The sequence below is a fragment of the Sarcophilus harrisii genome, chromosome 2 (genome assembly GCF_902635505.1).
Source record: "Sarcophilus harrisii chromosome 2, mSarHar1.11, whole genome shotgun sequence".
Lineage (NCBI taxonomy): Eukaryota > Metazoa > Chordata > Mammalia > Dasyuromorphia > Dasyuridae > Sarcophilus > Sarcophilus harrisii.
The window spans coordinates 245568846-245580612 of NC_045427.1; the positions used below are offsets into that span (position 1 = coordinate 245568846).

The 11767-nt window shown below is 33.9% G+C and overlaps 1 protein-coding gene across 3 annotated transcripts in view; it reads left to right on the forward strand.

Annotated features, from left to right (window-relative positions):
- Nucleotides 1-11767, forward strand: part of DNAJC5 (DnaJ heat shock protein family (Hsp40) member C5) — a 54268-nt gene that overhangs the window by 25719 nt on the left and 16782 nt on the right. For all 3 annotated transcript variants that reach the window (XR_001120297.3, XM_031951819.1, XM_003757555.4), the window contains one exon: nt 11444-11561. Coding sequence is in view for 2 of the 3 variants with exons in the window: in XM_031951819.1 (XP_031807679.1) it covers nt 11455-11561 (107 nt within the window). In the remaining variant the exon portion in view is untranslated. The remainder of the gene's footprint in view (nt 1-11443; nt 11562-11767) is intronic.

Genomic DNA, 11767 nt, shown 5'->3' on the forward strand with positions numbered 1-11767 from the left:
TCTCAGACTTATCCATGGGGCCAACTTAGGCCACATTATTCTTGTCTAAAGGCCAGCTGATTATTTGTGAGTTCTTACGCAGGAAAGCCAGCTTGATAGTAAGGGATTTATTATGGCATTTCAAGGTACTAACAGTAGGGTGGTTTTTTTTTTTGGGGGGGGGGGTAATAGGTATAATCTGTGCAAATACTGCCTAGTCAGTAGTTTGCAGAATAAGTTTTCATTCAGCCAATCTGGTTAAAGATACCCAGCACAGCAAGGTGGTTTTGAAGTTTAAACATCAAAAGTAGAACCCAGAGAACAATTAAAGCTTAGCTGGCCTGGATCTCTCTACAAAATGGAGGTTCTAGGATAAACTCACCAGTGGGAAAAGGGAAACGTCCTGACTGAGAGATATTTCAGGATGAGAAGGTCATAGAGATGGCGAGATAATACATGTTGAGGGATTCCAGGCACTGAAGAAAGTTATATAGCATATGACAGCAGTTGAGACATGATCTTGAAGTCAGAAGTCAAGAGCACAATTTGGAGAATGAAAAAAAATGTGCTTTTTGGATTATAGAACACAAAGTGCTTGTATGTGACATACAGGTGACAATGCTCAGAGTAGGCTCTAGGCAGGGGTCTTCATACTTTTTAAATAGGGGGGCAGTTCACTGTCCCTCAGACTGTTGGAGGGCCCGACTATAGTAAAAACAAAAACTTGGTTTTGTGGGCCTTTAAATAAAGAAACTTCATAGCCCTAAGTGAGGGGGATAATCGTCCTCAGCTGCTGCATCTGGCCTGCGGGCCCTAGTTTGAGGATCCCTGGGTCTAGAGTCATGATCCCAATAAGCTCTTGCTTTAAACATTTTTGAAGCATTTAAAAAATCAAAAAGGAATTTTCTGTGCTACCTCTTGCCACTATTCATTTACATTTTGAATACTTTTTTGTTAAGCTTGTATACCTGTGTATACATACTATGTCCACAATGTTGTATCTGGTTTTTGTTGCACTGCCTGAAGGCTTTACGTGATATGTATCCAAAACCGAAAGTCATTTGAGTTGTCTCCCTGTGACTATGGTCTTACATATATGGACTGTATTCTGTACCTAAAGGGAAAAACTGAAGGTGAAGTTTTACTATTTTTAGATATGGGTTATCTTAAACTTTAGTCTAGGGAAATATTTAACAAATATTTCATTCTATGATATTTTATATAGGCAGTTAGTTCATTTCTTACCTTTCAAATATGTAATCACTACAATTTTGTTTTGAAATGACTAAATTAATTCCCTAAAGTAGAGCTTGGATTCTGTTATACCATTCATTCTGGAAAAAAGCAGCGGCTGATGTAATAAGAAAAATATGCTGTGTATGCTGCATTTGTAAAATATGATATTAATGTACTTTTTCGTTGAATCTGAGTGGATTTTTTTTCAAAATAGTATATTTGACTTGGATAAATATGGAAATAATTATAGAGAACTATCAGCAACTAGTCTGCCATTGTTTGCTCGAAAGTTCAGTGTAATAACAGACTTGTGTTTGAATAATAATACCTGTGAATAGCTGTGTCTAACCTGTTTTTTCTAAAGACTAAAAACAGTATTAATATGTTATCCATTTTATTGCTAGCTCAAGGCAGCTTTCATAAAGTTGAGCCCAGTTATACAATATAAAGAAAGCTAAAAAACGAGTATTTTGACAGACTCTCCAAATGCTAAAAAATACTTTTCAATTGAGCACTTTTTGTGATAGCAAAGAATTGGAAATATAGTTGCCCATCGTTTGGGAAATGACTATACAAATTGTGGCATACAAATTTTTGCTGTGCTGTAAGAAATGAATATAGAATAGCATGGAAAAATTTACATGAATTGATATAGACTGAAATATGCAAAGCCATAAAAAACAATATACATAGTAGCAAAAACAATTTGCAAATGTTGCAAAATTACAAATAACAAAAAAGACTTCAAAGAAAAGGTGAGAGGATTGTATCTCCTTTGCAGGGCTAGGATGGTAGTACATTGTAAATATTTTCTTTTCTTTTTGGCCAGACATTTGGGGTTGTGACTTGCTCAGGGTCACAAAGCTAGGGAGTATTAAGTGTCTAAGGCTGGATTTGAACTCGGGTCCTCCTGATTCCAAGGCAGATGCTCTATCCACTGCACCATTTAGCTGCCCCCATTGTAAATGTTTTCATCACTTTGTTATACATATTAATTACTTTTGATTTTTTTTCTTTAAAAATATTGTTTGTTACATGGAATTGTTGTTGGAGGTGGAGGATAATTTTTTACATTATCCACATTTTCTGTATCTTTTACCACCTCAACTCTTGGTCCCAGATACCTTATATAACAAGGCCATCTAGTTTTCATATTTTATAATGTTTGCAAAAAAAAAAATGCATTTTTCAGAAGTTAATTTTGGTTTAAAAAAAAAAGTTCTGCTAATCTGTTGATAAGACAGAAATTTAATTATCATAGGATTATTTTAAAATGAAGTTATCTTATATGTCATTGAGATGAGATCTGAAATATTTCTGAAGATCAATTGAGACTAAACTACATTTAACCAAAAAAAATCAACAGCCCAATGTTTAAACATTTATTAGATTCATGAAAAAATACATTAATTTCAAACCTATTAAATCTGCTTTTATGATTGGGGAAGATACTTGTTTTTATTGTTGCCATGTATGATAAGACAATACTATTCATTTTTCTTTCTTGGAATGCTGTATTTGTGATTGATTCTGTCTTGAGTCACTTCTCTCTCTAGGAAATACTATGGATATAATGTTATAATGAATAATGCATGTACTTTGGTTTTGTTATTATTTCATAATGAAAAAAAATAGTTCATGTCATAATATCACTTTATATATATATATTTCCATTAGAGACTCGTCAACTCCTGAGAGATAGTTACTGTTTAGCAATCACATTGTCTTTATATCCTCAAAGTAATGCCTTGCAATGGTGCTTCTCATAACAAACACCTAATAAACGCTTATTGGAATAAAATGAGTTGACTCTGTAAATCGTGGTCCAGGTACTTAATAACCCTTTTCCTAAATGCTAGATTGATATTTTGTAGTCAGTTAATGTATTCAGAAAGCTATTACTTAAATGGTCCAGAAAATTAAATTGTAGGTATATTGTAAGATTCTTCTTGCTCTTTGGACATATTTCACTAATATGAAATGGGAAATTTGATTGACTTTGGTTTTATTGACTGTGAGTGTGGCTGCCAGATATATTATGTTTACCTGTTGTTTTCTGCTTATTTCTCTTTTTTTTTTTTTTTTTTATTTAATAGCCTTTTATTTACAGGATATATGCATAGGTAACTTTACAGCATTAACAATTGCCAAACCTCTTGTTCCAATTTTTTACCTCTAACCCCCCCACCCCCTCCCCCAGATGACAGGATGACCAGTAGATGTTAAATACATTAAAATATAAATTAGATACACAATAAGTATACATGACCAAAACGTTATTTTGCTGTACAAAAAGAATCAGACTCTGAAATATTGTACAATTAGCTTGTGAAGGAAATCAAAAATGCATGTGCATAAATATAGGGATTGGGAATTCAATGTAATGGTTTTTAGTCATCTCCCAGAGTTCTTTTTCTGGGCATTCTGCTTATTTCTCAATAGCAGTGTTAAAATATGGAAAATACAAAGTTACTGGGATAGACTATAAGCTAAGGTTGTATTATTACAAAATATCAAAATGAAACCATCTTTCTTATCTTTGTGGTTATTCTCAAATCCATTTTTCCTTTGTATTATTTTAAAACATGGGGAAGACAAGAATGACATGCTTATCTAAATCTCCACTGTTAATGTAGATTGTTGACTGATTGTTAATAAGGTTATTAATCTTTATGTTGAGTTTTTGTGTGTTATACTGGTTTTGGATTCAGAAATTTTTTCCTTATTTTGTTTTCAGTTAAAGAAAAGTTACTACCTTAAAAAAAAAACACTACTTGTTGCTCTGTTGTGTTGTAATCATTCACATCCATTTTGTTATTTTTGTTTTTGAGAATAAAACCGTGGTAGAAAAGGGATTTTTTTTTTGTGGGTTTTTTGATGAACATTTTTCTTAGAAAAGATAATTGAATGATGCTAATATAATGAAATATAGTGCAACATATATAGACTGAAATAAACTAAACCATTTTCTCATATTTTCTACTTGTTTCTTGTCCTTTGATTACAATCTTTTTTTAAAAAAAATATCAATAGTATTTTATTTTTCCAAATACATGTGAAGATAGTTTTCAGCATTTATTCTTGTAAGACTTTATGTTCCATATTTTTCTCACTCTTTTCCTTCTCCCCTCCCCAAGACAGCAAGTAATCTGATATATGTTAAGTGTATGCAGTTCTTTTAAACATATTTCCATATTTATCATGGTGTGCAAGAAAAATCAGACCAAAAGGGAAAAAACCATGAGAAAGAAAAAAACAAAAGGTGAAAATACTATGCTTCAATCCATATTCAGTCTCTATAGTTCTCTTTTTGGATGCCAATGGCATTTTCCATTCAAAGTCTATTGGAATTGCCCAGAATTATTGAATTATTCAAAAGAGTCAAGTCTGTCATAGTGATGTTCTCTTAGTTCTTGATTACAGTTTCAACCAATAAACTATAGCATTAATTTATAAACCAACCACCTTTTTTTTTATTAGGACACTCTTAGTAATCTCCTGTAAATTACTGAAGAAATAGGAACTAGTACTGTAATTTCCTTATTATAGGCAACTTCCAGATGAGAAAACTTCTTCCACCAAAGCAGGTCTGCATGTTATCTATAGCTTACATTCTTAGAAACAGTATTCTAAAACACTGAGGGGTTAGTAATTTGTTCAAGATCAGACAACCAGTGTGTGCCACAAGCTGAACTTTAACCCAGCTCTTCCTGCAGCTGTCTCAATCTGCCTCTCTTTCTTTTTCTCTCATGTCATTTACTATACCCATTTAAATTGGTGAAAATTTCCATCATTCTTTACTCATTCAGTTAGTGTAATAAGCATTGGCTAAGCACCTGCTATGTACTCATACACTGTTCTAAAAATTAGGGATACAAGTATGAAAATAAGAGTCCTTGTCCTTAAGGAACTTATATATAGTCTGAGGAAAGACAACACGCAAAAATTAGGCTGAAATGGGAAGGAAAGGAAGGAAGGAAAAGTGAGAAGAAAATCCCAAAGTAGTGTAGCCAGGTGAGAAATTAAAAATCAGATTCTCCAGGGAGTACAAATATGGGAGGAGAAGAGCCTATGTCTTCAAAGAGCTTATAGTTCAATAGGGGAAGATAACACAAAAAGGAAGTTGAAGTGGGGCAGGGCAGGCAGAAAAGAGAAGGACTTGGTGGGAAAGTGAAAAGTCCCAAATTAGTACAGCCAGATGAAAAATTAATAAGGATTCTTCCAAATAATTTTTTTAAAATAAGTTTTTTAATACTGATCATCCTATCCAAAACTCTAGTTTAAAAAAAAATAGCAACAACTTTAAAATAGTTAATACTTAATATTTCTACCAATTAGCAAGTGTTTAATTTAGTGGAGTTGGGGGCAAGGGGTTAGCAAGAATAGGTTGTCTTTTAGACATGTGCCCTTTGAAATGGTTGTAGGAAATCCAAGAAATAGTTGGTAATTTTGTACAAGAAATTGAGAAAGATTATAGGTGAATAATTTTTTGTTGTTTAGTTGATTCAGTCATGTCCTGCTTTTCATGACTGTTTAGGGTTTCTTGGCAAAGATATCGGAATGGTTTGCCATTTCCTTCTCCAGCTCATTTGATGAGAAACTGAGGCAAATGGGGTTAAGTGACTTGCCCAGTATCACAATGTTAAATATCTGAGTGCTGATTTGAACTCGGGATTTCCTGATTCTAGGCCCACTCTTCCTGACTTCCCAACTGCCCAGATGGATTAGGTCTTGGGAATCATGAGTAGACATGAGAACTAATCAGCAAAGAAGGAGAGAAGAGGACTCAAAACAGTCATAAAAACTGAAAAAGAACAGAGTATTCTGGAGAAGGTAGTTAACCTTAAATGATGCAGAGAGAGCAAGAACAGCAAAGATTAAGAAGTGCCCATTATGGTTAGCAAATGAGATCATTGGTAAATTTGTAGAGCGCATTTTTAGTTGAAAAATTTTAAGCCTATCTTTGTTTTAATTTTAAAACATTCTGAAAAGGTCTGTACAGTAGACTGCCACAGGGATCCATGACACAAAAAAGTTAACCAGGGGCAAGTAGGTGGTGGAGTGGATAGAGCACTAGCCTTGAAGTTCAGATCTGGTCTCAGATACTTAACACATCCTAGTTGTGTGACTCTGGGCAAGTCACTTAACCCCAATTGCCTCAGCAAAAATAAATAAATATAAAATAAAAAGTTAACCGTCTATTTCATATCGTCTCACTTGATGATCTCATTAACTCTGAAATAGGCTCAATTATCATCTTTTTGCAATTGAGCCCTAACTCTTAAGTTCTCATTTCACATCATTTATTGATGTCCTTTGGCTATCTCAGACTGTATGTTCTGTGGACATCTCAAATGCAACATATTCAAAACAATTCATCATTCCCTCCAAACTTTTTCCTCTTTCAAACTTTCCTAATACTTTTGAAGGCACCAATATCTTCCCAAGTCATCCATTCTTACAACTTAGTAGTCTTACTCAATTCTTCTCTTGTTGTAACTCCACATTTCTATTGTGTTTATAGGTTTTATCATTTCTACCTTCATAGACTATTATATATCCTCTCATTCTATTCACATATCCACAACTGTTAAAAGTGTATCATTATTTCCCATCTTTCCTATTGCATACTTTTTTTTCAAATTTACAATTACTGTAAAAAACAATTTTTAGCATTTTTTTGTTTTGTTTTGAGTTCCAAATCCTCTCCCTTCCTCCCATCTCCCCATCCTTGAGAAGACAAGAAATTTGATATGGATCATACATGCATAGTCATTGCATTAGACTTTTGATTGGTCTCCTTACCTCAAGTCTTGCCCCACTCTGATCCCTCCTCCACTCTGCTGCCAAAACAATTTTTCTGAAGTACAGATCTATATTTACCCCTTCCCACTCCCCCACCCCAGCTCATTGACTCCTCTCATTTCAAGGGTCATATGTAATCTGCTCTGAGATTTAAAGTCCTTTCCCCCTTCTTACCTACCTGGTTTTATACTTTGATCCAGTGACACTGGTCTTGGACTCTGCTCAGATCCTACCTTCTACAGGAAGTCTTTCTCTTTTCCCAACTCCAATGCCATCCTTAAAGTTACCTTCCATTTGTACTATACATATACATATATATATATATATTTATATATATAATCTTAAATTTATGATTATTTGCATTTTGTTTTCCCCATTAGAAGATGAGTTCCTTTAGGGACTTTCTTCCCCTTCCTTGATATCCCCAGCATTTAGCACAATGCCTTGCACATAATTAAGACTGACTACTCTATGCCAGTGAAGTAAGTTTCAATTCCTAAAAATATGTAATAAAGTAGTAGTGGTCGAAATTAAGAATAGTAGAGAAGAGCAAAAAGATGTTGGCAGAAGTGCAATGTGTATAGGATTTTTTTGGTTGAATTGGTTTCAATTATTTCCAATCCTTATGATCATTTGGGGAGTTTTCTTGACACAGATCTGAAGTGGTTTGCCATTTCTTTTTCCATCTCATCTTACAGATGACAAAATTGAGGTAAACAAGGTTAAGCCTCTTTCCCAGATCACATAGTGTCTGAGAGACCAGATTTGATCTTAGGAAGATGAATCTTCCTCACTCCAGGTTCAGTACTCTATCCCAGCTGCCTTACATAGGATTTAATTATTGGCTATGAGAAGTGAAAAAGAATGAAGCATCAGTGAATACCACAGTTCCAAAACATGGGACAGTAGGTAATGGTTGTATTCTTTCATTAACAGAAATAGTGAAATCAGAAAATAGAACAAAAATTTTTTGGAAATATGTTGTAATTGTTTTTTTTTAATGTGTTGCTTTTGCGATGCTAACAGGCAGAACTTGTTTGTATTAGCATATGGCAGTGCAGAATCTGAGTTTATCCCCCAAAAAAAGTAATGCTTGAATGAAATCACTGAGGGACAGGATACAGAAAGAAAAAAGACAGAGGATACTTTTTTAAAATAATTATAACTTTTTATTGACAGAACCCATGCCTGGGTAATTTTTTACATTATGCCTTGCACTCACTTCTGTTCTGATTTTTCCCCTCCTTCCTCCACCCCCTTCCCCAGATGGCAAGCAGTCCTATACAAATAGGTCACAATAGATACAATATATGTGTGCAGAACCGAACAGTTCTCTTGTTGCACAGGAAGAATTGGATTCAGAAGGTAAAAATAACCCGGGAAGAAAAACAAAAATGCAAATAGTCTACATTCATTTCCCAGTGTTCTTTCTTTGTATGTAGCTGCTTCTGTCCATCATTGATCAATTGAAACTGAGTTAGATCTTCTCTTTGTCAAAGAAATCCACTTCCATCAGAATACGTCCTCATACAGTATCCTTGTTGCGGTACATAATGATCTCCTGGTTCTACTCATTTCACTTAGCATGAGTTCATGTGAGTCTCTCCAAGCCTCTCTTTATTCCTCCTGCTGGTCATTTCTTACAGAACATTCCATATTCCATATATTCCATAACATTCATATACCACAATTTACCCAACCATTCTCCAATTGATGAGCATCCATTCATTTTCCAGTTTCTGGCCACTACAAACAGGGCTGCCATAAACATTTTGGCACATACAGGTCCCTTTCCCTTCTTTAGTGTCTCTTTGAGGTATGAGTCCAATAGTAGCACTGCTGGATCAAAGGGTATGCACAGTTTGATAACTTTTTGGGCATAATTCCAGATTGCTCTCCTGAATGGTTGGATTCGTTCACAACTCCACCAACAATGCCTCAAGGTCCTAATTTTCCCACATCCCCTCCAACATTCATCATTATTTTTTTCCTGTCATCTTAGCCAATCTGACAGGTGTGTAGTGGTATCTCAGAGTTGTATTAATTTGCATTTCTCTGATCAGTAGTGATTTGGAACACTCTTTCATATGAGTGAAAATAGTTTCAATTTCATCATCTGAAAATTGTCTGTTCATATCCTTTGACCATTTATCAATTGGAGAATGAATTGATTTCTTATAAATTAGAGTCAATTCTCTATATATTTTAGAAATGAGGCCTTTATTAGAACCTTTAACTATGAAAATGTTTTCCCAGTTTGTTGCTTCCCTTCTAATCCTGTTTGCATTAGTTTTGTTTGTACAAAGGCTTTTTAATTTGAGATAATCGAAATTTTCTATTTTGTGATCAATAATGATCTCTAGTTCATCTTTGGTCACCAATTGCTTCCTCCTCCACAAGTCTGAGAGGTAAACTATCCTATGTTCCTCTAATTTATTTGCAATCTTGTTCTTTATGCCTAAATCATGGACCCATTTTGATCTTATCTTGGTATACGGTGTTAAGTTGTGGGTCCATGCAGAGGATACAATTTTAGAAAATACTTATCTTAAAAAATCAAGAAGAGGAACCAGAGCAAGTGGTTTGAAAGGTTGGATAAGAACAAGGAAAGTGAAATTGAGAAAGAAACATCTCCCAAAAGGATGAGTAATTCAACTGTTAAATGTTCTGATAAGGTAAGGAGAAGATAAGGAGCAATTCAATTATCTTTGAATTTGGTATTTTAGTACTTGGTAATATTTAAGGGGGAGAATGTAAAGGAGCTAAAGGATAATTATAGTATATAGAAATGAATTTTTGAAATTTATGATAAACTTTATAAAAATAAAAAAATTGACTTGAGAATTTCCTGATTCCAAATACAGTGAGAGAGGGGTCAAGGAAAGTTGCTATAAATTTTCTTTCAAATAATGAAGATGACAACTAGGTGCTAAGGAATATAAAAAATATATCCCCCCTTGGGGGGAATATTTTTAATTTTGTTTTTGGTATCTCCTGGGATTAGCACACTTCCTTGAATATAGTTGGTAAATGCTTCTTAGATTGGAGTTACTAGTATGATTGCAGTTTAGAAGGGCTAAATGAAACCTTTTTTAAGGAGTTGGTAGACACATTCCTAGATGGAAAGGAAGCTGCTAGTAGAGGGGACAATGAAGTTATAAAAGACAGCTATACTTGGTGAAACTTTTTAGAGAAGGGAAGAAAAATGGTGCAAGAGCAGAGAAGAAAGGACTAATTAACCTATGGATAAATGGAAATACTTCTCTTTTGAAACAGAAGAGATGGAAGAGAATAAGTCCATGATACTTTTAAGTTTGGGGAAAGGAAATTGAAGAACTTCCTATTTGGGGCCTTAATCTCTTATTAAATAGGATGTTTGGCAATCTGCTGAGTGTTTAAATGTTGTGAGGTGTGGTTAAGGGTTTGACGGGGGATTAAGAACAATTAATATAGAAAATAAAAGGATATAATTAGTAAAGATAGAATAGGAAAAAATGTTCATTGGAAAAAGAGCCAGGTTAAAACTATGTACCATAAATTTGTAATTTAGTAAATGTTTTTACATTAAGAACAAAGACCATTTTGTTTTTAAAGCAGCAATGAAGAGTGAACTAAGAGTCCTGAAAACCTGGCTTCATGCCTCACTGTTGTCACACACAGGCTGTTTGATCCTGAGCAAAGCACTTAACCTCTCAGTATATCAATAACTCAGATTGAAATAATGGTAATAATAACAATCATAATATAGTGTGTACATATATACCTATGTTTATGTATGTGTGTGTTTGCAAAGCACTTTGTAGGTGAAAGGTAAGTTGTTTTTTTGTGTGTGTGTGCTTTTTTTTTTTTTTTTTTTTTTGTAGGTAAATGCACTGAGACATGCAGAAGTAAAAGTGACTTGCCCAGATCACACAGTTATTAGGTATCTGAAGGCCTGGGTTGAATTTTAGTCTTTCTGACTCCAGGAAATAAATATATTACTTGTCTACTTTTAGCTTATCTTCAGCCCAATTAAAGTTCAGGGCTATGTGAATTTTGTTTCAGTTTTGTGCCATCCAAAGAGTTAAACAGATACAAACTAGTTTTATTGTATTGTACATTGCATTCTTATCTCAAGATTATAGGTTTCAAGTAACTTATGACTTCTTAAACTTTTAGATATGCTGGAGTAAATACAAATTTTTTATGGAAAAAGGGGAACTGCAAAATAATCAGCTTCAATGTTGAAAGTTTATAGTTTGTTATCTAGTGACTTCACATCTTTTTTATTATCTTAAGAGAAAAACCCATTTCTATCAGCTTTTTGTAGTAGTTGAAATTTTAATCTTATAAGTGAGCTGGACATAAATCTTTGTCACAAAGCAGACCATCACAAACTACTTGGATGATTTCTTAATGTCTTTTAATAAAATATATTTTGCAGATTAGCATAAAATGGCAGACCAGAGACAACGTTCACTTTCTACCTCTGGAGAATCATTGTACCATGTTCTTGGGTTGGACAAGAATGCAACCTCAGATGATATAAAAAAATCATATAGGTAAGAAAATTTTAGCCTTTGGAAATAAACTTAAGTGGCCACATGATGCTGTTCATTATGTTTAGATCTGGATTTTGATGGGTACAGCATTTTAGTAAATGAAAAGCTCTTCAGATGTCCAGTTTTTCTTTAGAGACAATTTGTAACTTCTAGGTGACATAATTTTGTTTGGATTTTGTATTTCCAGTTATAAAAGTGCTTGTTTC